The sequence below is a fragment of the Paralichthys olivaceus genome, chromosome 5, assembly GCF_024713975.1.
Source record: "Paralichthys olivaceus isolate ysfri-2021 chromosome 5, ASM2471397v2, whole genome shotgun sequence".
NCBI lineage: Eukaryota > Metazoa > Chordata > Actinopteri > Pleuronectiformes > Paralichthyidae > Paralichthys > Paralichthys olivaceus.
In genome coordinates, this window is record NC_091097.1 from 1,240,360 (window position 1) to 1,266,486 (window position 26,127).

At 47.1% G+C, this 26,127-nt stretch overlaps 2 protein-coding genes and 1 long non-coding RNA gene across 6 annotated transcripts in view; 2 read left to right on the forward strand and 1 right to left on the reverse strand.

The window, feature by feature from the left end:
• Positions 1 to 847: 847 nt before the first annotated feature.
• nsfa (N-ethylmaleimide-sensitive factor a) lies at positions 848 to 18,576 on the forward strand. 3 transcript variants are annotated; one of them, XM_069524835.1, is made up of 22 exons: positions 878 to 1,006; positions 8,206 to 8,223; positions 10,622 to 10,707; positions 11,011 to 11,110; positions 11,252 to 11,291; positions 11,631 to 11,797; positions 11,895 to 12,005; positions 12,255 to 12,330; positions 12,792 to 12,947; positions 13,257 to 13,456; positions 13,538 to 13,703; positions 13,856 to 13,930; positions 14,016 to 14,203; positions 14,517 to 14,612; positions 14,719 to 14,875; positions 15,341 to 15,474; positions 15,567 to 15,713; positions 16,037 to 16,171; positions 16,503 to 16,616; positions 17,138 to 17,193; positions 17,508 to 17,565; positions 18,534 to 18,576. In XM_069524835.1, the coding sequence occupies exons 1-21, from the start codon at positions 995 to 997 to the stop codon at positions 17,536 to 17,538; spliced, it is 2,265 nt and encodes a 754-aa protein (XP_069380936.1). In that variant the 5' UTR covers positions 878 to 994; the 3' UTR covers positions 17,539 to 17,565; positions 18,534 to 18,576. The 3 variants fall into 3 exon arrangements, with proteins under 3 accessions (XP_069380938.1, XP_069380936.1, XP_069380937.1); XM_069524837.1 differs by lacking the exon at positions 8,206 to 8,223 and having other exon boundaries at positions 848 to 1,006; XM_069524836.1 differs by lacking the exon at positions 17,508 to 17,565.
• Positions 13,187 to 14,871, reverse strand: LOC138407691 (uncharacterized). The gene is made up of 2 exons (XR_011241022.1): positions 14,621 to 14,871; positions 13,187 to 14,234 (listed from the first exon to the last, which is right to left on the reverse strand). It is a non-coding gene; the product is annotated as an uncharacterized lncRNA (long non-coding RNA).
• A 3,092-nt stretch (positions 18,577 to 21,668) lies between the features above and the next one.
• Positions 21,669 to 26,127, forward strand: part of LOC109641414 (thyroid hormone receptor alpha) — a 62,532-nt gene continuing 58,073 nt past the window's right edge. For both annotated transcript variants that reach the window (XR_011241053.1, XM_069524972.1), the window contains exon 1: positions 21,669 to 21,922. The gene's annotated coding sequence lies outside the window, so the exon portion shown is untranslated. The remainder of the gene's footprint in view (positions 21,923 to 26,127) is intronic.

Below are 26,127 nucleotides of genomic sequence, written 5' to 3' on the forward strand. Positions count from 1 at the left end.
AGGGGGCGTGCTGCAGTTAAATCTTGTCTTGTTCAGCATCTCTTCATAGTTTTGCCTTCAGTTCTGCTGAACATGATATTTCTCTCAGGTTCACGTGGTTCTGGTTTCAGCCGGATTTCATCACCGGAGCACCAGAGTGAACCATCCCAGCCCCGCCCCCTCTCACATGAAGGGACCTGGTCTGTACAGGAGGGGGCGCTGTCCTCGATGCTGAGGAGACAAAACAATATATATATATATTTTTTTTTAGTTTTAAGTTTGGTTGAGTTCATTGAAAAGATGAAATAAAAACATTTGTTGAATCACCAAATTGTTTCAATGAATCATCAGCAACATAAAGAAAAAATAAATATAATCATAAATATTCAGTCACTTAAATTTGACAAACATAGGATGAGTGTGTTTGTGTGACTTTTTTAATTTTACCTTTTAATAATATTTGAAACAAACTGAACTGATTGGACAGCGTGTGGTGCAAAGGCTCATGGGACATGAATGTGTGTTGATGTCGCCTCGTGTGTATTTTGAATGTGTGTTGATGTCGCCTCGTGTGTATTTTGAATGTGTGTGTGCTCAGGGTGGTTTTCTTCAGTGAGATCCAGTCACTGTTGATTTAAAGCTTAATTAACTCTCCTGACGTCACAGACTTAATTGGCTCATCAGAACCTGCAGATGTTCTTCATCAGAACCAAACTCTCTCGGCCTCTTGTTCTCCACAGTCACGTCCTCTGTCGCCACTGTGCGTGTCGGCCTCTCACGCACGCCACATGTTCTCCCACCTCTGTCAAATCTCCCACGTGAGGAGGAGTGATCCGACCCATCCTCACGCACGAGCCTTCCGCCGTCGGCGCGCTTCCGCCTCGCTCAGCCAATCAGAGCGAGGTGCGCTGCTGCCTATAAAGCCCATCTGCTGCCTGGCTCATCAGCTCCCTGTCCCCGCTGTCCTGCGACCCACCGACCCGAGCTGCAGGCCTGTTCCACCGCGACCGTGAAGATGACGACCCGGGTAAGATGCACATATTTACCTGTACACACACACACACTCACACACACACACACGGGTATAAACCAAACACCACCGAGCTGCTGAGGAGAAAACATCCAGGGCGCAAAATGTCGGTCGAGCCTCCAGGTTCCAACCAGCAGCTTCTGGTGTGAATGTCACCGTGACTCCGGGACGAGGTGTTTTATTCCTCATGAAGCTGCGGCCTCACGGAGGATCGTCTCCGATCATTGTGCATCAAGCCGTCCGAGCCCTGCAGCCTGTCCCCCGCCGCCTCACAGGATCCTAATCCTGGGCTCCGGTTGTCCTTGACACGACGACGCATTGCGTGAAATAAGCGGCCAGTGAGGGGCTTTTACGCGCCGTGCATGTGGAATAACGTGCTCGGTGTGGAAGCAGCAGAGGGGTTCGAACATACTGGACCAGCCCTCGTCGAGGTGCAGCGGTACCGCCGAGTGATGCGTTGCAGAGGAGAGAGACTCTCTGCCGCTTCGCTTTAGCCTCCAACCTGCGGCTTACTGGCGTCGTGTAAGCGGTTTGCGCAGCGGAGCAGCGGACTGGTGGATGATTGAGAGCATGTGTGCGACCTGTCGGTGCATCGGGGAGCGGGGGTGAAGCTGGGTGTGAGCCCGCCCTCACTGCAGAGCTGCTGCCATAGAGCAGATCCAGAGCTGAGGGTCCCTGTTCCCTCAGAGCCTGTGTTTCCAGACAGGACCCCACTAACGAGGCCATTTTATTTATTATGTGTGTGTGTGTGTGTGTGTTGTTAGCTGGTTTGTTTCCTTGATAGAAGCAGATGTGGCCCAAATATCCCAAAACAAACATGTGGCCGAGGTGCAGTCCGGATGTGAACCCATGTGGTAAATGGTGAATATGGCCTAAATAGCACAGAACTAATTCAGGCCACCTTTGGTTGACGTGCGGTGTCGCCATGGCTGACTGGGGCGGGCTGCCCGCGTGCCATCGTGCCATGTGTGACGTGGGCCGGATGACGATGGCCGAGTTTGGGCCCAGGACCCTGTGTCAGTGTAGGATCGATTGTTGTGAAGCATCTCAGAAGCAGCTCGTTGTGTTGGAGCTGGAACAGAAGATGCTAAAGGTCGAACAGTGGCTGCTGAACTCGTGTGTTTACACCCAGCTGCAGCACGTCGCTGGAAACAGGGTGTAACTCAGGCAGGACGCTTCAGATGAATGTTGTGACCACAGGGGGGAGGGGAGGGGAGGGGGGGAGGGGGGGGCGCAACACTGCATTCTGTTTTTAATGTCAAAATGGTTTCCAGTCAAAATAAAGACACTGATTCTGTCACAGCAGAGGTGGTTTATTAATTTCACTCGAGAATTGTGGTGACGTGATAAAATGAGTTCAGGCTTTATGCACCGTCATGCTGCACCACTTTTATGAGCCAGCATGTGGGGGGGGTGGGGGGTGAGGAAGGCAATGCAAAAAACCTTCAACTACTTAATTTCAAGACAGAGAGTTCAATAAAACAGGAAACGGGATGATTGTTTATTTAAACCAATGATGGAATCAAAACTCAAATATTTCCCTTAAAACGGAACAGCGGCTCTGAGAGTCTGAGATGAAGACTTTTCATAAACACTTTTGTCTCACAGAATAAACGAGGGTCTGAACGAGGCAACAAATAAACAAAGCAGCAGAACATCAGCTGCTCAGACTCTTAATGTCTCGGTCCTGAACGGAGGTGACAACCATTCCAATAGATGGTGTTCACCTCTGTAAGTGAATCTCTGTGTTTGGTGTTTCTCTCCAGGCGTGCACGTCTCCATCACCTCATCCATTTAGATCCCACTGGCAGGTTCGACATGGAGACGAGCTCCAGCGGAAACGACGCACGTAATTAGGCCGATGCTTTTATCCAAAGAGCCTCGTGCTGCTTGTGTATTCGATTGCTCTTGTGTTTCGGTGTAAACGTAACATTGGATCTGTCAGGTGCACTCTAACAGCTCTGATGGTGTTTTTTGAATCAGTGCGAAGTCGTCAGGAGAAACGATGTGAGTCTGTTTGTGCTGCAGAACCCAGACGAGCTACGAAGGGAGAGTGTCTGAACAAACTGACCAGTGGCTGATTCGTTGATGTGGCGCAACGTCCAGAGGAGCTCGGTCAATACTGCGACGAATCACTCGTGTTCTCGTTTGTCAGATTCTCCATAAGGAATTGGATTCACCTCTTTGAGGGATTCATTAAAAGGAACCTTTCGGGACGTGACGGATCATTTCTAAGAGAATCAAGCTGCGGAGCCTGGACAGAAAACGAGCTCAATAGAATCTCTTTGTGAATGACATTCGTTTAAAGCTCTAAACTGGAGTAACGTTGCCAGAACAGCCCTTAGTTACTGTTGCTACGCCTGCGATGTGTCTGTTCTCGTGTGCCTACATTCAGATTCTCTGTGATGTTTCCAACAATGGGCCCTCGATGTCTCACAGCGTCCTGAAGCTAAGGCTGAGGCTACAGCTGCGTTATGACCTGGAAAACATCCATCTAGAAGGAACTCATTCACACCTACGGACAATTTAGTGTGTCCAATAATCTGCATGTCAGAGAGGGGACACAGAGGGGACACGGAGGGGACACGGAGGGGACACAGAGGGGACATCCAAACTCCACCATCGAAGAGTTCCACTGAGCTGCAGCAGAGAGCTGGTCACTCCTCACTTCAGTCATCAGCTTAATCAGTAGCAGATTTGTTTCTGATAGAGCTGTGAAGCTAAAAGACTGATTATATATAAATATACAGTATTTTGTGTATAGTCTTTAACTGGATATGAACATAAATCACTTTACTAATTCTTATTTTTCAAATTGTAACTGTAGCATCTGAGCGTGGTGCGTTCAGGGCATAGTAGCAGAGTGCTGCGTGTGCAGGTGAGCGTCCTGTAGATTCCTGGGTTCCGCAGTTTATTTACTGCTCCTGCAGGATTTGCGTGGGCGGCGTCCAAAGCAAAACAAGAGGTTAGAGCAGAAACGTGGTCGGAGGCGTGAAGCGAACCCCCCCCCCCCCCCTTCACATCTCCACTCACAACGATGTCGTCATGTCTCCACGAACATGTTGGTTATAGATGTGTTGTTGTTTCCACTCAAACAAATGAATGGTCATAGACACGTGAAGGGATGATGACAGGAAGATCACAGAGAGAATATATTATATCTAGAATGTTCTAGATCCAGGGTGAGAGAGCAGGACACACTCTCCGTCTGGATTTCGGGGCTGCGGACGATGTCAACGTGTCCCTCCACCCTCGGGAAACGTTGGTGGAGGTGGATCCTTCCCGGGGCCAAACGTATCCCATGAGTCACTGGGCTTCTTTGACAAACTGTTGAAGTGATGTCGATGCAGCAAGAGCATCGACCGTCTCCTTTTGTCTCCGTGGACACTGTCTCTGCGTCAGTGGACGATGTGTTTGTGACTTCAGCACCACGGACAGCACCACAGACTCATGAACAGTGGAGATTCATCCATGAGTCATGTGTGTCCACCGGCATGATGACCTCACACACACGCACACACACACGCACACGCACACACACACACACACACAAACACACACCCTTCACCCTCAGCTTGTCAGAGACAATCAGGACAAAAGAAAAAGACATTTCCCACAAAGTCTCTATTTACTCTCCCGAGTCCCTGATGCTGATTCGTCAGGCTCCGATCACATGACTTAAAAAAACAAGCTGCCGATGAACTGAAGTGACACTGAACCAAAGTGCTTGAGTGGACAGAGATCGTTTGAGTTTGAAGACGCTGTTCAGATATGTGAGACTGAAGTACATCACAGCCGACATCCTTCAGAGGCGGATGTGAGCGATCGTGTGCAAACAGAGTCTCCTCCTCGATATTGATCAGCAGCTCTGAGGTCAAGTGCTTAAGTGACCTCAGGATTCACGCAGGGATTTTCTGTCTTTCACTTGCAACCTGATGCAAACGCAGACATCAGTGCTGCTCCTGATTCCTCCTCCTCCTCCTCCTCCTCCTCCTCCCTGACCTTAAACCCACTCTCTGCTCGCAGGAGGAAGAATCATGAGACAGAATTAATGACCTCTACAATCAGAGGTAAAGAGCAGAACCTGAGCTCAAACACCAGCTACTCTGTCCACAGGAACCTTCTGCTGTGACGTTACTCATCACTGCCTCAGTGACATGATCCAGATAAATGCAGGTTACAGTTTTTAATTTGAGGTGTTGACAGAAGCTGAACCATCCAACTCTTATTGACCTCTTCAGCCAGAGCAGCGTCGGAGCTCACGCTGGAAATCCACTCGGTCTGATTGTGTCTAAATTCAGTAGAAGGAGCTGGGGTTCGTCCCACAGAGAGAGAGAGAGAGAGAGAGAGAGAGAGAGGCCTTCTCGTGTGAAGGAACAAGTGAGTGGGCGATAAAAGATGGAAACTCTCCCACTTCTCTTTCTCCCTCATCTCTCTCTCCGTCTTAATGAAGTGAGCCGGTTGTTCGCCCTGTGATTTCCCTGCAGTGCAGCTGTTGATACCTCAGCAGCTTCCCCCTGCTCCGCACACACACACTCACACTCACACACACACACACACACACACACACACACACACACACACACACACACACACACACACACACACACACACACACACACACACACACACCTCGTCCCTGATCAATCGGCTGCAGACTGTTATATAATCCCTGCACAACATTGTCGACATTCACAGACGTCTCCCTCGCACAGCATCACTCGACCACAGTGTTCTTCTCTGGTATTTGACAGATTGTTGACGGAGACTCCATCGCCACCTACAGGCCGACTTGCTTGTTTATGTGTTCGTCTGGACAGAGACGTGTGTGTGTGTGTGTGTGTGTGTGTGTGTGTTTGAGAGAGATAGTAATGGTTAATCCGTCTCAATGTGAGGCCTCCCTCTCTGAGCTGTTGCTATTTTTAGAGAACCTCCCTCCCTCTCTGCTGTGGGGCAGCCGACACACACACACACACACACACTGCACTCACACCCATTAAAGCACACGTACACAAACAGAGAGATTACACCTACAGCAGCGTTCACAGTGTGTCTGTGTTTTCTGTCATCAGCTCAGATCATGTGACCTGAACCACAAGAACAATAATGAACGGATGAATTAGTCGTGAGAATAAGGACGTGGTTAATGTTCGGGTTTGCAAATTAAAAAGTTTGTAATAACAATAATAGAAGCTCTGCGACCTTTTTCAGTGATGTGTTTAATTTGACTCATATTTTCTCGTAACAGGCCTCAAGTGCAGTTTTAGCTTCTCCGCCCTGTTACACATGGAAATATACAAATTAAATACTAATTCAAATTAAAATGATAATGAAACAATGATATTTTTAACAGTGACGTTCTGCACAACAACTCTGTGAAATGACTGAAATATATAAAAAACAGAAATTTGCATAAATAATCCAAAATAAAATCTGCATCATAATAACTGCAGGTACATCGTGAACTGACAGACAGAAGGAAAATAAAAACGAGTGCTCTGAACCTGCAGATCTCGCCGAGACGTTACTAAGTGAGATTTATTAATATTAAAAAGTGAGTTGGCTCTTTTATGCAGTTTATTAATTTGAGAATGTGCAGTGAGAGGCAGCGTGTGTGTGTGTCTGCTTCGCCGCGAGCGCAATGCATGATGGTAGATATTGCTAAGTTTGTGACCATTGGTGGTACTTTATGATGCATTGTGGGAAACAACAAGTCAAGGCTTCACTCACACACACACACACTCACAGGTGCAGGGTCATATTTCATTCACTAAGATGGAAACAACAGTTTCAGGTTTTGCTGCAGTGACGTAAATGATTTTCCAAATTTTCTGCAGCAAGAGCACGAAACCAAAAAGAGCTCAGACGAGTCTCCTGAGGGAAAATAATGATTTTCCCATATTATGCTGAGATTCAATTCTGTGAGCACTTTGCAGCCGCTGATAGAAACCTCATGATGATGTACGACACCGGCAGTGATGTAAACAGTGTGTGTGTGTGTGTGTGTTGAGTCGGGCTGATGTGTGGAAACAACAGAAGATGGAGTCCTGTCTGTCGATTGTTGTGTTGATGTATAAAAGATAAATCAATACAAGGTGAGGTAACGAGCTGGTCAGACATGTGACTGGACACAAACCCTGAGACGCAGCGGGATGAAGGGACGCTGCTTGTTTTGCTGCTCGACGGCAGATCTGACAACTGAAGTGAGAAGAACTAACAATCTCATCAGAGTCTCTCGACCTCGTACATGAGTCTCTGTGAGCGTCTCCTCGTTCGGTACGAGCCTGCATCTCAAACTCTCAGCTCCGGTTCTGCATCGATCGCCTGGATTCCCCCACGAGGCACGACGGGATGAATAATTTAACGAGATGCTTGGAATAAGAGGAATATTTAGAGCGAGTGAGGGGGGGGGGGGGGACCAGGGAGTGACCCTGCTGCCTCTGTTTCTGCAGCGTCACACACAGGAAACTATCTTCTTCTTATGAGTCAAAGGTTCATAACTTATTTTCATTTCATCTGTTTCAGTCCCGGTGCGTCCAAACATTCTCAATACACACATTCAAAGAGTCGATGATGATAAATACAAAGTTCTGCAGCTGCTGTAGAAGCTGTTGAATCTCTGGTGGGTTTAAGAAGCTCGGAGCTTCGTCTGGAGACAGAAAAGTGATGTGAATAACTTGTTGTTGTATTTCCTCTCACCCTCACATGTGATGTCTGAGCATGTCAGCTGATGCAACCTGCTCCGGTCCAGAGACCAAAACATCAAACACTGACAGGACTTGTACTGGTGCGAACGACGGCCCAGTAAAAGTTCCCAGTTTGATCATTTCCTCTGTTATCTGTTGTCCATGTCTCTTACCACAGTAAGACACTTGGTCTCTTATGTGGGGAAGAGGATAAACACGACGCTGTGTGTTTGGCATGACGATCTGAACACGGCTCATCATCATATCACCACCAGATTTGGGGTGCAACCTAAAAAAAAAAAAATGGAAATAAATTTGAAAGTTGCAAAAGAAAAATCAAGTAAATTGGTTTTGAATCCAGAGTGACGCCCCAGCTCTGGCCTGCATGCACCATCCCACCCTGCAGCCTGAACGCACCCGTCTGCAGCCACCGCTCCTCTACGTCCCCCCTCTGTCTCAAATCCTGTCTTCTGTCCTTCCTCTCTGCTTGCCTGCGCTGGCGTCCACAAGGTCGTAATATTTTTCAAGGTATGTATGGATGCACTCTTGTTAAGCCCTTAAAAAACACGAGCTGGCCCCTTCCTCATCATGTGGAATGTATTTGCTGTTTCTGCCTGACGTGCTGTTGCTCGTGTGGAGGTTGTGTGTCGCTGCTTCCTGCTGCGTGCTGTAGGACGGATCTCTGCCTGGAGACGTGTGCACATAGAATGTCTCGCACCATTGCAACCCAGTGACTGAGCTGCAATGTCAAAGTGGTGTTAGATGCTTTAGACATCGACTCGATGCTCACACTCTGTTTGTTCTGTGGGGAGCTGGACATTTGGATTCAGGTGGAAGTAGCCACATGCTACGTAGCATTCATCTGAAAACACGGAAGTGTGGAAACGCTGCTGCTCCCGTTTTAGTTTGAAAACTCAGCGGCTGCGTTTCAGTGCGGACGAGCAGAAACTGTCTCTTGTCTTCGGTCAGAAAACAACGTTGGACACAAATAAAGCGGCTGACGACGGATGGATGTTGCGGCCGGTTTGAAGTCACCACAGTTTAAAATGGATTGGAGTTAAAAGCTGTTTTAGAAACGTCCTCTGTGTTTCCTGATATATTTCAGTCCAGGTCTGGATCCGGTTCTTTCTCTTCACCTGCAGCCGGTTGAGTTTTCCTCTCCAGGTGTCCGTTGGTCTGTTAGTGAGCAGGATTAGAATCTGGGTCAGGGGACGGATCTATCTTCTGTTTCTGTAGAAATAGTTTTTGTGAGCAGCTCCTGAAGATTGGACCTTGAACGGTTTCTACAGCAGCTGGTTTTTATTTTCCAGCTTCAGAGGAAATCAAATCTAATGTCCAGGTTACCCACATGTTTTCGAGGGCGTCACTTACAACCACACCAGTACTCTGTTTCTTTTTTCCACTATTGATGATGCTGTTTCTCTTCTCAATGATTTCTCTGCCGACTCCATCACCACTAAATGCTTTTCAATCATTTGTGTTCTGTTCTACTGGAGGAACATGTTTTTCGTCCCTCCAGCTCCCGACATGCGCCTCAACAGAAAACAGAACCTCAGACACGAGTGTTTATTGAATACATTGATCAGATTCAATCAGAGACTTGGTTCTTAAATGTAAAAATCCCACGTCTTGTTTTATTCTCGCTCCAGCAGTGAGTGTGATGTAACACGTCACATGTATAAAATGCATGGGGGCGGATCTGTTGGATCATTTTCTGTAAATGACTTGAAGCCGTCGGAGCGATAGAGGAACCTCTGCTGCCGTTCAAACCATCAGCCGACTGTAAACCCTGATTTATCGCCAGAGGCCTCCCGTGTGATTGCTCGGTGGAGTTGCCATGGTTACCACTTCACGTGCTCGGCGGAATTCCTCCTGGTTGAATTCTTGTACCTTTGCTTCGCTGCGGCAGAGACGCCGGTTGCGTGGAGGCTTCTCCATCCACTGCTGGAATGAGAGCGTGTGACCTTGTGAAAGACGGACGGTCAGCGAGAAGAGGATGGAGCTGAATAATTCATCTCTCTCTCTCTCCGCTGGATTCATTTAACTGTCGAACGTCCTCTCACCTGTTTCAGGTCAGAATAGTGGGAGATCCTGAGAGATAAGAAATGATGGATAAAATAAAAAGACACAGACTTTCTGTCCTTTATTTCCAGTCTGAGTGAGACAATTATCATCTTTCTCTAATGTGTTGATGTCAGCGCTCGTAAACTGCTCGGGTACGTTCTCGTAAAACACAGAGACAAAGAAACATGGCGACGTGAACGATGTTTTTAAACATCAGTGTTCCTGGACTGTGCCTCCGTGTTGACCAGAGATCTGCCGGAGGCCGGGGGGGGGGGGGGGGGGGGGCATGGACCTGGTTAAAGTCACCGACCGAACGAGACCCTCGAACGCATACAGCTAACACTCCCACCACGAGGGCGGGACTATTTCATTTTCACCACGACACCTGGCCTTCTATTGGTCGGAGAGTTTTGACAGAGCGGAAGGTTCACACGTGCACAGAAGCAGTCTGAGCGTGAGAAGAGTTAAAGCTGGAGCGCAAGCAGGTTTATCTGAGCACTTTTTCACACGATCATCCAAAATATGATTTCTGTGGACGACACTGTTGCAGGTTAGAAAAGACGACGTCCCTGTTTCCGCTCCGGAGCTGAGGCACAAGCTTACTCAATATTTTAACACTTACATAGAAATTCATGACGAGTGCTTCATAATTTTAACGACCTCTGAGCTGAAGCTGAATTCAGACAGAAGATAAAACAACTTAAAAACTGCTCACGTCAGAATTGGTAGAAATTGATTTTTATTACAAGTTTGTTTACATTTTTCTTCCTCAGGATTCATGTTTGGCAGTAAATTCAAACTAAAACAGGAAGAACCTGAGATGATCATTGTCATCGTCTCCTCCTCTTCTTCTTCTTCACAGACTATGCAAGCGGCGCGATGCCCGACGGACGAGCTGTCGCTGACTAACTGTGCCGTGGTGAGCGAGAAGGATCTGCAGTCGGGACAGTGAGTCATCGTTATTATCACCTGTTCGTCAACACAGACGCGCAAACGTCTCTTCGATCATCTCCTCTGTGTTCAAACAGCCACCAGGAGCTCACAGTCTCTGATGTGACTGAACAGACTTCCCTCTGTGATGATGAGTTTAATGTAAAACTGAATAATAATATAATGATTCAAATTAAAATTGTGTTTATTTATGAAGAGGAATCGGATGAAATAGAAAGTTGTTGTCACAGAGGAGAGGAGATCACGTCACAGTCTGAGGTTAAAGATCAGCGAGCGTCCAAACGTCTCCTCTGTCCACAGACACGTGACTGTGAAGACGACGCCCAACCACAAGTTCGCATTCACAGTCAAGACCCATCACACTGTGGCCCCTGGGAGCATCGCCTTCAGCCTGCCGCAGGTACACACACACTGACACACACACACACACACACTCACACACACACTCACACACACACACACACACACACACACACACACACACACACACACACTCTCGATGCTCGGTCTCTACTAATGATCGTTTCCTTTATCTCTCCAGAGGAAATGGGCCGGACTCTCCATCGGTCAGGAGGTGGAAGGTAAAATATGGTTCATTATATTCAAACAGGATTTACCACTAGATAGATGGATAGATAGATGGATGGATAGATGGATGAATAGATAGATAGATGGATAGATAGATGGATAGATAGATGGATAAGTAGATAGATAGATGGATAGATAGATAGATGGATGGATAGATAGATGGATAGATAGATGGATAGATAGATGGATAGATGGATAGATAGATAGATGGATGGATAGATGGATGTATAGATAGATAGATGGATAGATAGATAGATAGATAGACAGATGGATCTCGTTCTGTTTCACACGTTGTTGTACGAGCTACATTTCGCCTCCTTGTGTCCCGACAGTGTCCAACTACAACTTTGACAAGTCCAGGCAGTGCATCGGCTCCATGACAATCGAGATCGACTTCCTGCAGAAGAAGAGCACCGACTCCTCCCCCTACGACTCCGACAAGATGGCCGCCGAATTCATCCAGCAGTTCAACAACCAGGCGTTCTCCGTCACGCAGCAGGTTTACATTCACCGGCTCACATTCACCGGCTCACACCAGGAGGAGCTCGACTGTTCCGCCTCCGTACTGATCTTTAAAATCTTCCTCTCTGTCTCAGCTCGTCTTCAGCTTCTGCGACAAGCTGTTCGGTTTGATGGTGAAGGACATCGAGGCGATGGACTCCAGCATCCTCAAAGGAGAGCCGGCCTCTGCCAAGAAGCCGCAGAAGGTACGAGGCGTCACTGTCACCGCTCGGGTTTCATCTAAACCCTCCCCCTATAAAAATGTGTCTTCATGAGAGAATTAAAAGATGATGAGCAGTTTGGATCCACAGAGAGGGGGCGCTCTAACAGAAACAGTCTGGTAACCTCTGGTGTTTAAGTTATGATTATTATAATAAAGGTTAATTAAGGGTAATAATAACATTAGCATCAATGTCATGCTGCTGATAATCAAAGTGTAAATATTCCTCTGACAGATCGACGTCGGCCTGATGGTGGGAAACAGTCAGGTGGTGTTTGAGAAGGCGGAGAGTTCCTCCCTCACACTCGTCGGTATGTTTCCTCCTTCTCCTCCTCAGACTGTGGGTTCGATCGGGTCGAGAGCAGAGACGGAAAATAAGTGAATCACAGCTGAACGTCTTTGTTTTCCTTTAGATTTTAAAAAACATCCAACTCAGAGCTGCTGAATGAGATTCAGGAAACAGTCCACAAGGTGGCAGCAAAACAACATCACAGATTTATCTCATGGGGGGATAGAGAGAGAGAGAGAGAGAGAGAGAGAGAGAGAGAGGGAGAGAGAGAGACTTCAAAAATCTAAACATTTTACAAAATAGGAATATATATATATATATATATATATATATATATATATACAGCATATTGTGCAATATAGATAGCAACTTCACTTCAATGACAAACACACATATCTAAATAAAACCCCCTGAACTCAGACATTATATATGTTCATTAATAAACATTATGTTTCCCACGTGTTCCACCAAACATGTTCACAGGAAAGGCAAAGACCAAGGAGGCTCGACAGACGATCATCAACCCGGAATGGAACTTTGAGAAGATGGGGATCGGAGGTCTGGACAGGGAGTTCTCCGACATCTTCCGCAGAGCCTTCGCTTCCCGAGTCTTCCCTCCAGACATCGTGGAGCAGATGGGTGACTGACGTTATTACATTTCTACCGAGACGGATTTCAATCACGGTCCCTCTGACCAACGAGGGAATTAACTGTTTGGATATTTGAGTTTAGTAATCATAAAAAAAATTTACATTATTTTGGATTTAATGGATCAGACATTGTTTGGAAGAGTTTTTCCTGAGGGAGCAGAATGTAATAAACTGGAGGAGACAGGGTTAGTCACAGTCACAGTCACAGTCACACACACACACGATGACGATATGATTCATTTTATTAAACCAGTGTTTATGCTCCTCTTGCCCCCCTCCCCCCCTTCCTTCGCTGCAGGGTGTAAGCACGTGAAGGGCATCATGCTGTTCGGCCCCCCAGGCTGCGGTAAAACGCTGATGGCCCGGCAGATCGGCAAGATGCTCAACGCCCGTGAGCCGAAGGTCGTCAATGGCCCAGAGATCCTCAACAAGTACGTGGGAGAGTCTGAGGCCAACATCCGCAAACTGTTCGCCGACGCAGAAGAGGAGCAGAAGAGGGTGAGGGACGCTCGGTGCACCTCTGTGTATGTACGAATAAAACCACCTGACGTTAACTGTTCTGAACTCCACCCATTCCAGCTGGGAGCCAACAGCGGCCTCCACATCATCATCTTCGACGAGCTGGACGCCATCTGCAAGCAGAGAGGCACCGGCGCCAGCAGCACGGGCGTGCACGACACCGTGGTCAACCAGCTTCTGTCCAAGATTGACGGCGTGGAGCAGCTCAACAACATCCTGGTCATTGGTGCGTAGCTGCAGATTTGTCCTGGGTTAGATTTGTCTCTTCCGGGCAAGAAGGTCACCGGTTCGAATCCCAGTTTCGGCCGGGGTCTTTCTGTGTGGAGTTGACAAATATTGAGGTATACTTACCCATAATCCTCCTCTTCCTCTGTCCAGGTATGACCAACAGACCCGACCTGATCGACGACGCTCTGATGAGGCCCGGCAGGTTTGAGGTCAAGATGGAAATCAGTGAGTATATGAGAAACACTTGTTCTGATCTCACGAGGTTCGTTTCCTCCTCCCTGACCTCAACTCTCGTTTCTTCTTCCTCCAGGTCTGCCTGATGAGAAGGGGCGTGTCCAGATCCTGACCATCCACACCAACAAGATGCGAGGCTTCAATCTTCTGGCCGCTGACGTCGACATCAAGGAACTGGCTGCTGAGACCAAGAACTACAGCGGAGCAGAACTGGAGGGTCTGGTCAGGGCCGCTCAGTCCACCGCCATGAACCGACACATCAAGGTCCCTCTTTCAAATACACGTCCGTCAGATGCTAACAATTAGAAATAATTATTTTAACCTCATTTCTATTGACATCTACTAAAAGATATTTATATCTTATCTCATCTGATTCATATAAAATTAAAATAAATATCAGAATAGAGACACACCGACTCGGCTCCAAAAACTTTTCTTAAAACTGTGTAATGTAAAAATTCAATATGAAAGTAATTAATGTCACGTTGACATAATTGACTGTGAACTTGGTCAAAGTGTTTGTTAATGTGCCGAGTGCAGAGACAGTTCATGAACTTGCTCCGACGTTCCTCCTCAGGCTACGTCCACAGTGGAGGTGGACATGGAGCGAGCAGAGAAGCTGAAGGTCACCAGAGCCGACTTCCTGGGATCCCTCAACAACGACATCAAACCCGTACGTACCAGCTGACGCCCCTGACCGCAGGACTCAGTCCGACGGAACCCTGAACACCTCCTCAGGTTGAGTTCAGCTCCTCAGGTTGAGTTCTTTGTCTCCTCAGGCGTTTGGTACGAACCAGGAGGATTATTCCAGCTACATCATGAACGGCATCATCAAATGGGGCGACCCGGTCACTCATGTTCTGGACGACGGGGAGCTGCTGGTGCAGCAGACCAAGAACAGTGATCGCACACCGCTGGTGGCTGTGCTACTGGAGGGTGAGGGATCACAATCACACACAACGTGTCGCTGATACTTAACCAGGAAATGTTGAAACCAGCTTAAACCACAGCTGCACTGAGAGGCTCCGCACACACACACACACACACACCGGGGCCAGAACAGAGGAAATGATCTTTCACCACAGTTTCAATCTCATTTCTGTTGAACAAACTAAAAAACACTCCCACAGTGAAAGGACTCAAGTGTTCCTGTCGACAGAATCAATCCATTCACCTCAGCGAGGTTTTATTTGTGGAATATTTGCCGCAGCAGAGGATGCACAGCTTCCTGCTGGAGAATCCTGAGCTGAGCGCTTACAAACCAGAAACCTCCTGCAGCAGCTCTGCAGCAGATCAGCGATGCAGCCGTCATGCACACACACACACACACACACACAGACACACACACACAGACACACACACACAGACAGTAAATGGCTGCTCTCCTCTCGACACACTCAGGTCCCCCCCACAGTGGAAAGACGGCGCTGGCAGCTAAGATTGCGGAGGATTCTCAGTTCCCCTTCATTAAGATGTGCTCTCCAGACAAGATGATTGGACACTCAGAGATCTCCAAGTGCCAGGCAATCAAAAAGGTATCTATCATCAACCATCTTCACACGGCCGCTGTTAAAACACAGAACTATTCACTCTGCCCCTTCGACCACTCCCTCCTCCCCGTCCTCAGGTGTTTGACGATGCTTATAAGTCCCAGCTCAGCTGTGTGGTGGTGGACGATATCGAGCGCCTGCTGGACTACGTCCCCATCGGTCCTCGTTTCTCCAACTTGGTCCTTCAGGCTCTGCTGGTGCTGCTGAAGAAAGCTCCACCCAAGGTCAGAGTTCATTCTGAATCCTGTGATACACTCCTGAGCCGTGAAGCTCAGTTAGAAAAATAAAACATTAAAGTAGAACTGTTTGCCACAGCGACATTTACGATTCATCCTGAGGAGCAAGTTCATTCGATCTCTCCGCTGCATCATCCAATCATTGATTTCAGGCCTCGTCTCTGTCTCGTTCGGGATTTTTCCTTTTTAGATTAAATCAACAAAGGCTAGAGGAGGAAATGTTGTGAGCTGTGGTCGAATCACTCAGGAGTATTTACCCACATTACATTTTTGAACAGACAATTAACCTCGTGACTTCCTGATGTGCACAGGGTCGGAAACTGCTCATCATCGGCACCACCAGCAGGAAGGACGTGCTGCAGGAGATGGAGATGTTGGACGCCTTCAGCACCACCATCCACATCCCCAACATCTCCACCGGGGAGCAGCTGGTCGACGCTCTGGAGGTGAAGTGTGAACGCACACGTGCACAAACTCTTAATGTGGCAGAACACGAACGCATTTGAATGTCTGAAGGTAAAGGTGCTCAGCGTCGTGCACAAGGACGTGCAGAGATGTGATCAATTATAGAAATAAATAAATTAGAGCTTTCTCAAGAGAACACACACACACACACACAGCCTTGAAAATCCATAATAAAGGAAAAACTATCTTCTCTGCGTCTGTTAAGCGACTGCCAGATGATTAAGAGGCTGTTTTCATCGACTCTCCTCCTCCATCTCTTCACGTCGGGTCTTTGAAGCCTCAGCTCCTCTAACAGCTCCGTTGTTTCCACAGCTGCTCGGGAGCTTCACGGATAAAGAGCGGGCCAGCATCGCTCATCAGCTCAAAGGGAAGCGGGTGTGGATCGGCATCAAGAAGCTTCTGGTGCTCATCGAGATGTCGCTGCAGGTCTGTGCCCTCCCTCTGTGGGATCAGTTACAGATTAGAAGGTTCTCGGTTTGAATCCCAGTTTCGGCCGGGGTCTTTCTGAGAGGAGTTTGCATGATTTCCTCGTATCTGCGTGTAATTTTGTTCGTTGCTGAAACCGACTCGAGCAGCAGAACTCAACGTTTCTTCTCGTATCGTAATCGGAACCCGAAGCTGTGTATTCTGTAGATGGCGAACTGGCTTCGTACGACAGGCGGCTGCTTCTCTGAGCTCAGCACACAGGCGAGAACAACCCGCTGCACCAGTTGAACTGAAACGTGGACGTGCATGTGCAGAGAGCAGGAATTCAGTGTGTCAGTAGTTTTGATCGTTTGAGAAGAGAAAAGTCCGAGTGATAACGAGCTACGACTTCAGACAGCGGAGCTTCGCCGGCTCCAGCTCGAGTTGCAGGGAGGTTTCTGATGTGACTGCCCACTGTTCGTTTGTGCTCTTGACAAACTGTTCGATCCCCCCCCCCCCTCCTCCTCTGTCTCTCTTTCCAGATGGACCAGGATTACAGAGTGACCAAGTTCGTGTCTCTGCTCAGAGACGAGGGGGCGTGAGTACAACCACTCTGCACCAGCTCATCATTTCACTTCCACTGCATCATTTTAAAAAGCCCTTTTCTGTTGTTCTCATCATTTTCCCTTTTTATGTTTCATCTCTTCATCCCTTCATCCTGCCAGCTTCTGTTTTTAGACCTTTACATGTTAGTATATCATCGTTGACAGAGTAAATGAGGAACGAGGCTCAGTAATGACACAGAAGGAAACACATTGATTTTGAAGGCCCTGCTCGTGTGTTTTCATTCTCAGTCTCTGAACTCTTCTCGTTGAACTTCTGACCTCAACGCTTTTATTTTACCATCACCAGGTTGAATGAAGGAGATCAAATCAGAATTTAACGTGTCCGTCGATTTCACCGTGCACCGGTAAGGTCAACAACACAGCACCGAGCCTGAAGGTTAAAGCTGCTCATGCACTGTGCGACCTCAGACGTGTGATTCAGCCTCATTTTTTTAAAAGAAGAGGTCAAAGTTCATTCTTCTTCATCATCGAGAAACGTGCAGCTTCGATCATAAGTGTCATTTTATGATAATGAACTTTATTTGTTAAACACCTTTCACACCAGAAATGCAGCTTTACACAGAATATAGATGAAAATAATAACTTGTTAAACTGTAATTCAAAAAAGAAGAAGTGCAGAAAGGAGCCAACCAGGATTTGGATTCAGTAACAAACAAAGTAAAGCCGACACAGTGAGGGGAAATGTGCTGAGTTTGAGGGAATCCACTCGGGACTCCGCCTCAGCTGCACGAGAGAGAAATTCATCCGACCGCCCGACAAGCGGTCGGTAGCATCCGATCCTCCTGCTCGCTGCACGACAATTAACGCGTGACAGAGCTGAAAATCTGTCCGACTGAAAAATGAGTAGCGAGACTCAGAACTCGCTGAACTCGCACAGTGTGTGTGACGCTTTAGAAGAACACAGTCTGTAGCTGCAGCCAGTAGATTTACAGTTTCCCCTGAACTGTAGGATTGTGATTGTAACAGCTCCACATCACCACGTGTTGTGTTTTAGTGTAATTAGAATATTTTAAATGTAAAATTCATCCAGCACAGTTTACGCATCACACACACGTGATCATCTAACAAGCAGAACTGACGTTTACATTTCATTTTGAAGTTTTGTATTTATTCCATTATTTAAACCTGAAGTCACCATCGTCCTTCATCATCATCAAGTGGTTTTTATTTATCTGTCACTGCCCTGCACTGACCGGATGTTCGATTCTCCTCCATCTTAATTTGAACGATTCTTTGTATTAACGTTGTGTATTTATTTAAATGCTGTAGTTTGCTTCACCTGTTTCTGAAGCAACGTCTGTCCTCTTTCTAGTGGACGCAGTTTCTACGAGTAGGAGAATGAAACGAGCGTCTTGCCATCAACAAACCAATCCATGGGACTAAACGAGGAAGAGGAGGAGGAGGAGGAGGAGAAGAGATCTTCCTCCGTTCTATTCACCTACTGATCTGTCCATCTGAATACACTCCAAGTCTGTGAGAGGAACACAGCAGTCCTCTTTGTCTCAGCATGTTTCCACCCCCCCCCCCCCCCCCCCCCCCCCCCCCCCCGCCCCCCGCATCCGTGTCCTCCTCTTCCTCATCTTCGTCATCAATCGCTGACAATATCCCCAGCAGACCCCTGGAGGTCACACACTGGTATAAACCTGTCATCTGTAAAGACGTTGCAATAGATGATTGTAAAAAGTGCTGTTTTGTGCATCGTGCATTAAGAAGAGTTGTGTGTTTTAATCTGTAGTATTCGATGTATTTGTTGCGTATCTCTTGTTTAGCTAAAGGTAGTCGTTGTCAGTACTGTAGCACATGTATCCTCACACACGAGAGCAGTATAAACAACACATCCAAGTCCTGAAGCCATCAGAATACTACGACTATACGAGAGGCTTTTAGTGAAAGTGTAGTGGCTGTAAAAAGACGCTGTCCATGTGTAAATGTACTCCCTTTAAATATACAGTATGTCCACGTTCTGTAAATAGTATATATAGACAAAAGGTATATCTAAAAACGATATAAATGAGGTTTTAAGTCTATTTGGTACTTTATCAGTATATGATTCTTCTTCCCCGTCGCTCCGGAGATGTTGGCTGTGGTAGTGAAAGTGATTGTTGGGTAGTTGGTCTGTCTGTGTGCGTTGCGTACAGTACAGTGTAGCTGCGGCATCATCAGTGTTAACAAACAAAAAAAACTACAAATCGAATTTAAAAAAACTGCACTTTTAACTTCGACTCAAAAAAAAAAACCCTTTAGTACTTATCTCATCTGTGGGGACTGGAGCTCGTGTTCACTCGTGTGCATGTGTGAGGAACTAAATGCTGCATGTGTGTGTGCGTGTGTGTGCGTGTGTGTGCATCTGAATCCAGGTTTTGACGGTTGATGGTTAATTTCTTCCTCATGTCACGTGTTCAGTGATCATCCACAGTTTTCCTGTTTCGTTCTGACCATTGTCGACGTACGTGCGTGTAAATATATTTGTCAACATGCAGATGTATTATTGCAATAAAAAAAAAAAACACACAGATGCACAAGAAAAAGACTCGTCCGTCCTCTGGTGTGGTCTCATTTATTTCTTCACCCGTCTGCAGCTTCGTGCTCAATGTTCTCCGTCTCTCAGCTGTGTCTGATCTCCACCGGCTCCTGAGGGGAACGTCCGGCTCTGTAGCCGCTAAGTGCTCCACCATGTTCACCAGCTACTCTCTGGCTGTGTGTGTGTGTGTGTGTGTGTGTGTGTGTGTGTAGTTTGGTGCCAGGCAGCTTGTGTGAAGTGGCTTTTTAGAGAGTCCACAGAAAGTAAGTGCAGCTGAGGGGGGGGGGGGGGGGGGGGGGAGTTGTAAATAAAGATGGACGACACATCTCCACCTCCTCCCACCATCCGCAGATGAATCCAGAACATCCTGGATCCAAACACTGGCGTCTTCTGCATTTGGAGTCTGTGCGGTACAGTGACTCGACCAATCGCCTGTCAATCATCTACGTATAGCATCAAATCACTAATTGATACCAAACTTACTGGAGCATGCATCAGTCTGATAAAACCTCAAACTTAAATAACAGAAACCATCTTTTAAGAGAATGTGAATGTACTTTTCGTCCATGTCCCATCTGCCAACGTGGAGGAGGCAGGGTCACTGATTTAACTAGCGATGCTCTGGCTTCACTTTATGGACGCTGCCACGTCGGCCATCTTTGTTGACAGTGTGTTGGTGGTGAAGTCGAACAGAATAAAGTTTATTCTTTTGTTAAACTATAAGAATAAAGTTTATTTCTATAGAGCATTTAAAACCACAGTCACAAGGTGCTTCACAAAATAAATCTGTGGTCACAGCAGCCACAGGCTAACCAGTCGCTCTCAGCATCTTTATTTGTCAGAGCACAAACAGAGAAACTAAAGACAAAGCGACCGGCCGTTTGTGCTCTGCAGCTCAGCTCTGTCTCTTCTCCTTCACGAGTGTCTCCCTCGTTCACCAGGAGCTGCTCTGAGCCTCCACAATAAAACCAGAGCCAGTGGTCTGAGTTTCAAATAAACCAAAGTTGTGAGATGTGAAGTGGAGCCAGATCATTGCAGGTGAATCTGTGTTTGTGTGGATATTTATAGAGTCTTGTTGTTTTCTATCAGAACCCAGAGTCTGACTGATGAGATAAGAAGCTTCTGAATGTTTCTAAATGTTTCTAAATGTTTCTAAATGTTTCTGAATGTTAGTGAATGTTTCTAAATGCTTCTGAATGTTGCTTAATGTGTCTTAATGCTTCTGAATGTTAGTGAATGTTGCTTTATGTTTCTAATTGTTTCTTTCAAAATGTTTCTAAATGTTTCTGAACGTTTCAGAATGTTTCTAAATGTTTCTTTCTGAATGTTTCTGAATGTTTCTAAATGTTTCTGAATGTTTCTGAATGTTTCTAAATGTTCCTGAATGTTTCTAAATGTTTCTAAATGTTTCTTTCTAAATGTTTCTAAATGTTTCTTACTGAATGTTTCTAAATGTTTCTAAATGTTTCTAAATGTTCCTGAATGTTCCTAAATGTTTCTAAATGTTTCTTTCTAAATGTTTCTAAATGTTTCTAAATGTTTCTAAATGTTCCTGAATGTTTCTAAATGTTTCTTTCTAAATGTTTCTAAATGTTTCTAAATGTGTCTTAATGTTTCTAAATGTTTCTTTCTGAATGTTTCTAAATGTTTCTAAATGTTTCTAAATGTTCCTGAATGTTTCTAAATGTTTCTTTCTAAATGTTTCTAAATGTTTCTAAATGTGTCTTAATGTTTCTAAATGTTTCTTTCTGAATGTTTCTAAATGTTTCTTAATGTTTCTAAATGTTTCTAAATGTTTCTAAATGTTTCTAAATGTTCCTGAATGTTTCAGAATAAAACAAACGGTCCCTTTAATGATCCGTGATTATGCAACCCCACCCCCCTACCCCCTCTGGGCGGGACAGTACCGCCTGTGGCCGGTGGAGGACGCTGCAGAGCCTGGTGGTGAATCATCCAAGCGGCGGCTCCGCGGCTCCTGACCCGCATTCACCCGCACTGTACCGGCAGGGGAGGGAGCAGCGAGCACCGGGAGCAGAACCAGCGAACTCTTCCCCCCGCGCACCGTCTCCATGGCTCTCCGGGAGGTCTCCGGCGGCGCCCCGGGCTCCACTCACCTGACAGCGGACTGAGAGCAGGGCCGGCACCGGGAGGAGGAAGCCAGCGACGCCGCGGCAGAGACGGTAAAAACAGCCGGACTCCATTTGGTTCCTGCGCATTTGTTCTGCTGGTTTTTCATGCGTTAATCCCGCAGCTGCACGTTGTCGGTCGGTTCGGACGCGGATCGTGTTTACGGTGTGAAACTGGGTCTTTCTCCGGGCGGGTGGGAGGTGGAGGGGTGGGGGGGGGGGGGGGTCTGCTGGACGGGGACGGCCGTGCAAGGTGAGCGCTGTCCTCACGTCAACCCGGCGGCACCTATAGGTGACTGAGTGCAGGGAGACCCGCACTGACGCGCTCCTCCGCCGGGTCCTGCCTCCCGCTGTCCCCGCAGTGTGACCTACATGACGGCCATGTGCTTCCCGTTCCCCCCGCGGCTCCTGCACGGCTCCGGAGTTCACGGTTAAAGTTGGAGCTATATGACGAGCGCGATCACAAACCTGTTAACGCACAGGACACTCTGCCCTGCACGGCCCCGTGCACGACCCCGGGGGGGGGGGGGGGGTGACACCCCAGCTCTGTGCAGAGACGCAGCAGCACCCAGGCTGTGTGTGCATGTACAGTATGTGTGGAACCTCCCAGCGTGTGATTTACTGCGCAGTCATTGTTCACATTCCTTTGCTGTGACATGTCCAAGTGGGTCTTTGTGTGCAGAAGTGTGTCCTGCAGACTCGGACCATGCATGTGTTGCTGGGGCAGTGTGGGGGGGGGGGGGGGTGCTGCATGGGTGTCATATCATGCACTGAGTTAGAGTACATATGTGTCAGCTGTGTGTGTGTGTGGAGAGAGGAGAGGTTCAGGTACAATCAGATGTGAGGGTTGTAGTTCAGGAGGTCACAGCTGTGAGGAAGGGGGGGGGGGGGGGGGTCACACATGCAGCACTACACGCTAAGGCCGCCATGCTTCACGTGTGGAAGAGACGCCTCCGACAGGGCCGCACTTATTTCTGATTTTGTCCAAGATCTTTAAATTGAGTCAAGAAATTCGTCGTGCATGTGACATGTTGAAGACAAAGACATCCAGAGAGGGACGGACAAAAAGTTAGAGTCTCATGTAAACACAGCTGAGCGTCAAACTGGAGTCAAGGTGAAATAAAAGTTTCAGGAGTGCAGCAGCTCGGCCTGAATTTAAAGTAGCTGGAGATCTGCTGGTGCACGTGACTCAGGCTGCGATACAGTATAACAACACAACACGCTAACGGTAAAGGTTCCTCAGCCTTCAGGGACACGCCGTCAGACTTCCACGGTTTCGTGCGTTTGACATTTATCCCGTTGAAGAGACGTGACACCTTCCATCTGTTCTGTCTTTTTGTTCTCAACACATTTCAGATAAAGACGTCCAGAGGAAAACTCTCCTGTAAACACAGCTGAGTGTAAAACTGGAATCCAAAGGAAACGAGGAGAGCGGGAGCCCGTTCTCCATTAATATTACACAGGGAGTCCTCTCTCCCGCTCACGTTGTTTCCCCTAGTAACCCAGTTATTATCCCGTTAGCCTGGTCTGGAGGATTTTATTAGTTTCCAGCTTCTTCCCGAAGGTTCAGTGTTTGTCTGTGTGAGCGCTTCCTTCTTGTTTGGTTGGAAGTGAGGAGATCTGTGTGCCGGCATTGTTCTTTTCAGACAACAGGACACAATGCTAGAGATCCTATTGAAACACACTTATTAATAGATCTTATTGAGCCAAGTAACGATCGCTCACTTCGCTAACATCTTGGAAACATTCATTCCTGTAACATTTGTTTTCCTCTTGAAGACGATGCTCTGAAAACGATGCCAGGATGAATCCAAGTAGAAATATATATGTATGTATATGTACATGTATACGTGCACATACATACAAAGCCATAATCTCAGCCAGCAGCCAGACGTGACCTCTTTTGACGTCTGTATCCCTAACACCACCCCTCCTCCCCCTCCCCTCCATTCCCATAGCTGAGTGCTGCGAGGCAGTGCCCTGGTTTTCCGAGGTAGGCTGAGGCTTAATGTATAGCGCGAGGGAAGGGAAGGGGAGGGGAGAGGGGGAGAGACAGCCCAACCCCCCATCCCTTCGCTCTCCTTTCTCAGTCTGAGGGAAATCGGTTACATAACACACATAATAGGGCGTATGGCGGTGGTCCCTGAGGTCCCACGGCCTGCTGACGTCACTCAGAACTAGACAGAGGGGAGGGAGGGGCTTAGAGTCATACATGTACAGTGTATGTGCAGGCAGCTGCTGCTGAGAGAAGTTAACCCCTGCAACACGCTGCCGTCACAAGAGGCAGTGAGAAAAACCAATGAGTGAATCTACAGCGACGGGAGAGAAGAAACTGCCGAGAAGATGAAACCAGTCGTGTCCGGCTTGATTTCACGTCTAATGATGTTTATTTATCCATCGACTGCCGATTGTTTCTATTGATTCAGCCCAGAAACCTGTTATTAATCAACCCTCACCTTCGATCTGTCGACTAATTCCATTGATTCAACGCTTCGTCATGACAGCAACATTCATGGAATCACTTTAACTAAGCAATTTGTCTAGAAATTAAAAGCACATTCGTTTTTTTTCTTTACTTTTATTTTGAAAGGTTGTGAACTTGGTTCTGGGGATCGTTGTTTAACAGAAGAAGTTCAGTTTCACTTAAAGACGATAAAATCGAAGTTTTCTGAAATAGTCCATGGAATGTTTGAAGTGTTCTTATTCCCTCAACATCGGCTGCAACTAAAACAAACAGAACGTTCACAGAGACGTCACTTCAGATACTTCACTTCCGTGTAGTACACAGTGTACAACGTGTACTTACTGCTGTGGTGCATGGATTTGGACTGGGTGTTGTTATAGACTCTTCCACTCACTACAATGATGATGACGATGATGATGATGATCCGAAAATTTTGGCGGTGGGCCCCCGATGTTTCGAGCGATGTGTGAACGACTTGTGTCCTCCCTCCTCTAAAGCCATTTTCACTAGTTAGAAAACTTGTTGGCGGCCCCTCCCCTTCGCTACGTAGCCAAGATGGCGACCGTTGAGGGCGAGAAGCGTCCATTGTTTCACACACAAACTTTTTGTCTGTAATGAGGACACCGTGCATGTACTCACAGTTCACTGCATGTTGAAATACTTCTCAAAATAGCACGTGTGTGTACGGAAGTACACGGTCCTGAGCGAGGTCTAATCAACCACAGTAAGTGAAATCACATGTTGGGGTTTCCCATGAGCGGGTGCAGGGCTTTAAACTGACCTTTTCCACAGCAAACATTTGGACACGTGAGCGCAGTGTGATCAAGAACGTTAACGAGGCCGCGTACCATTTAGTTCTGCTGGTTTAGGGCCTTTACATTGTACATGGTGGGTCAGTGTCATGGCGTCCTGGAGCCATCAGACGTCCTCACAGGACAGACATGGATGTAATGAGTCACACGTGTCCTTCTACTCCTTATTGTTCTGCTGTGAAACGAGTCACACGCAGTCTTCAAACTGATTTTCTGTTGAAACCTTAATTTGAATTCATTTTCCTCGGACTTCCTCTTCTTCTGTCTCTGTGGGAAGAAACGTGCACGATTGCACTGAAATGCTCATTTCAGGGAATTTGCTTTTTTGTCAGTTTCCAGTTTTGCACAAGCTGCCTCTGAAATTAAAAAAGAGGCCTTAATTAACGGCTGCACCAATCTGCACACATCACCGTCGGTGAGGTTCCCTGCCAAATTGGAAAACGTGCGTGCTGATTAAAAGGCGGACTCAGTAAACCTGCTCCGGTGGGTCCGTGTTGTCGATACTCATCCAATTACCAGAATACTCACATCCTCTCCTCAGCTGCAGGAGAAAACAGCTGAAATACAGAATGTCAAACAAAAATCTAAATGTCTCTGGAAATGTAAAGAACGTTGTAAATAACATTTAAAGTTCTGGCACTTTAAATTAGATCTCTGTAATTAAGTTAGGATTATATGCATTAGACTGAGACGCCGCTGGCGGAGGGGTGCAGAGGATAAACACTCCTCTGTAGGAGGGAGTTTGTTCTTCCTGTGCCTCCCACACTCAGACGCAGGTAAATGGCTCTCTCTCCGTCCGTCTCTCTGTTTGTCCGTCTCTCTGTCCGTCCATCTCTCTCTCCATCCGTCTCTCCGTCCGTCTCTCCTTCTGTCCATCTCTCTGTCCGTCCGTCTCTCTCCTCCTGTGAGAGAACACGTCTTCATTAGTCAATGTGTCCAGTGACTTTGTGTGTAACTCATCTAACTGCTCCTCAGCCTTTAAG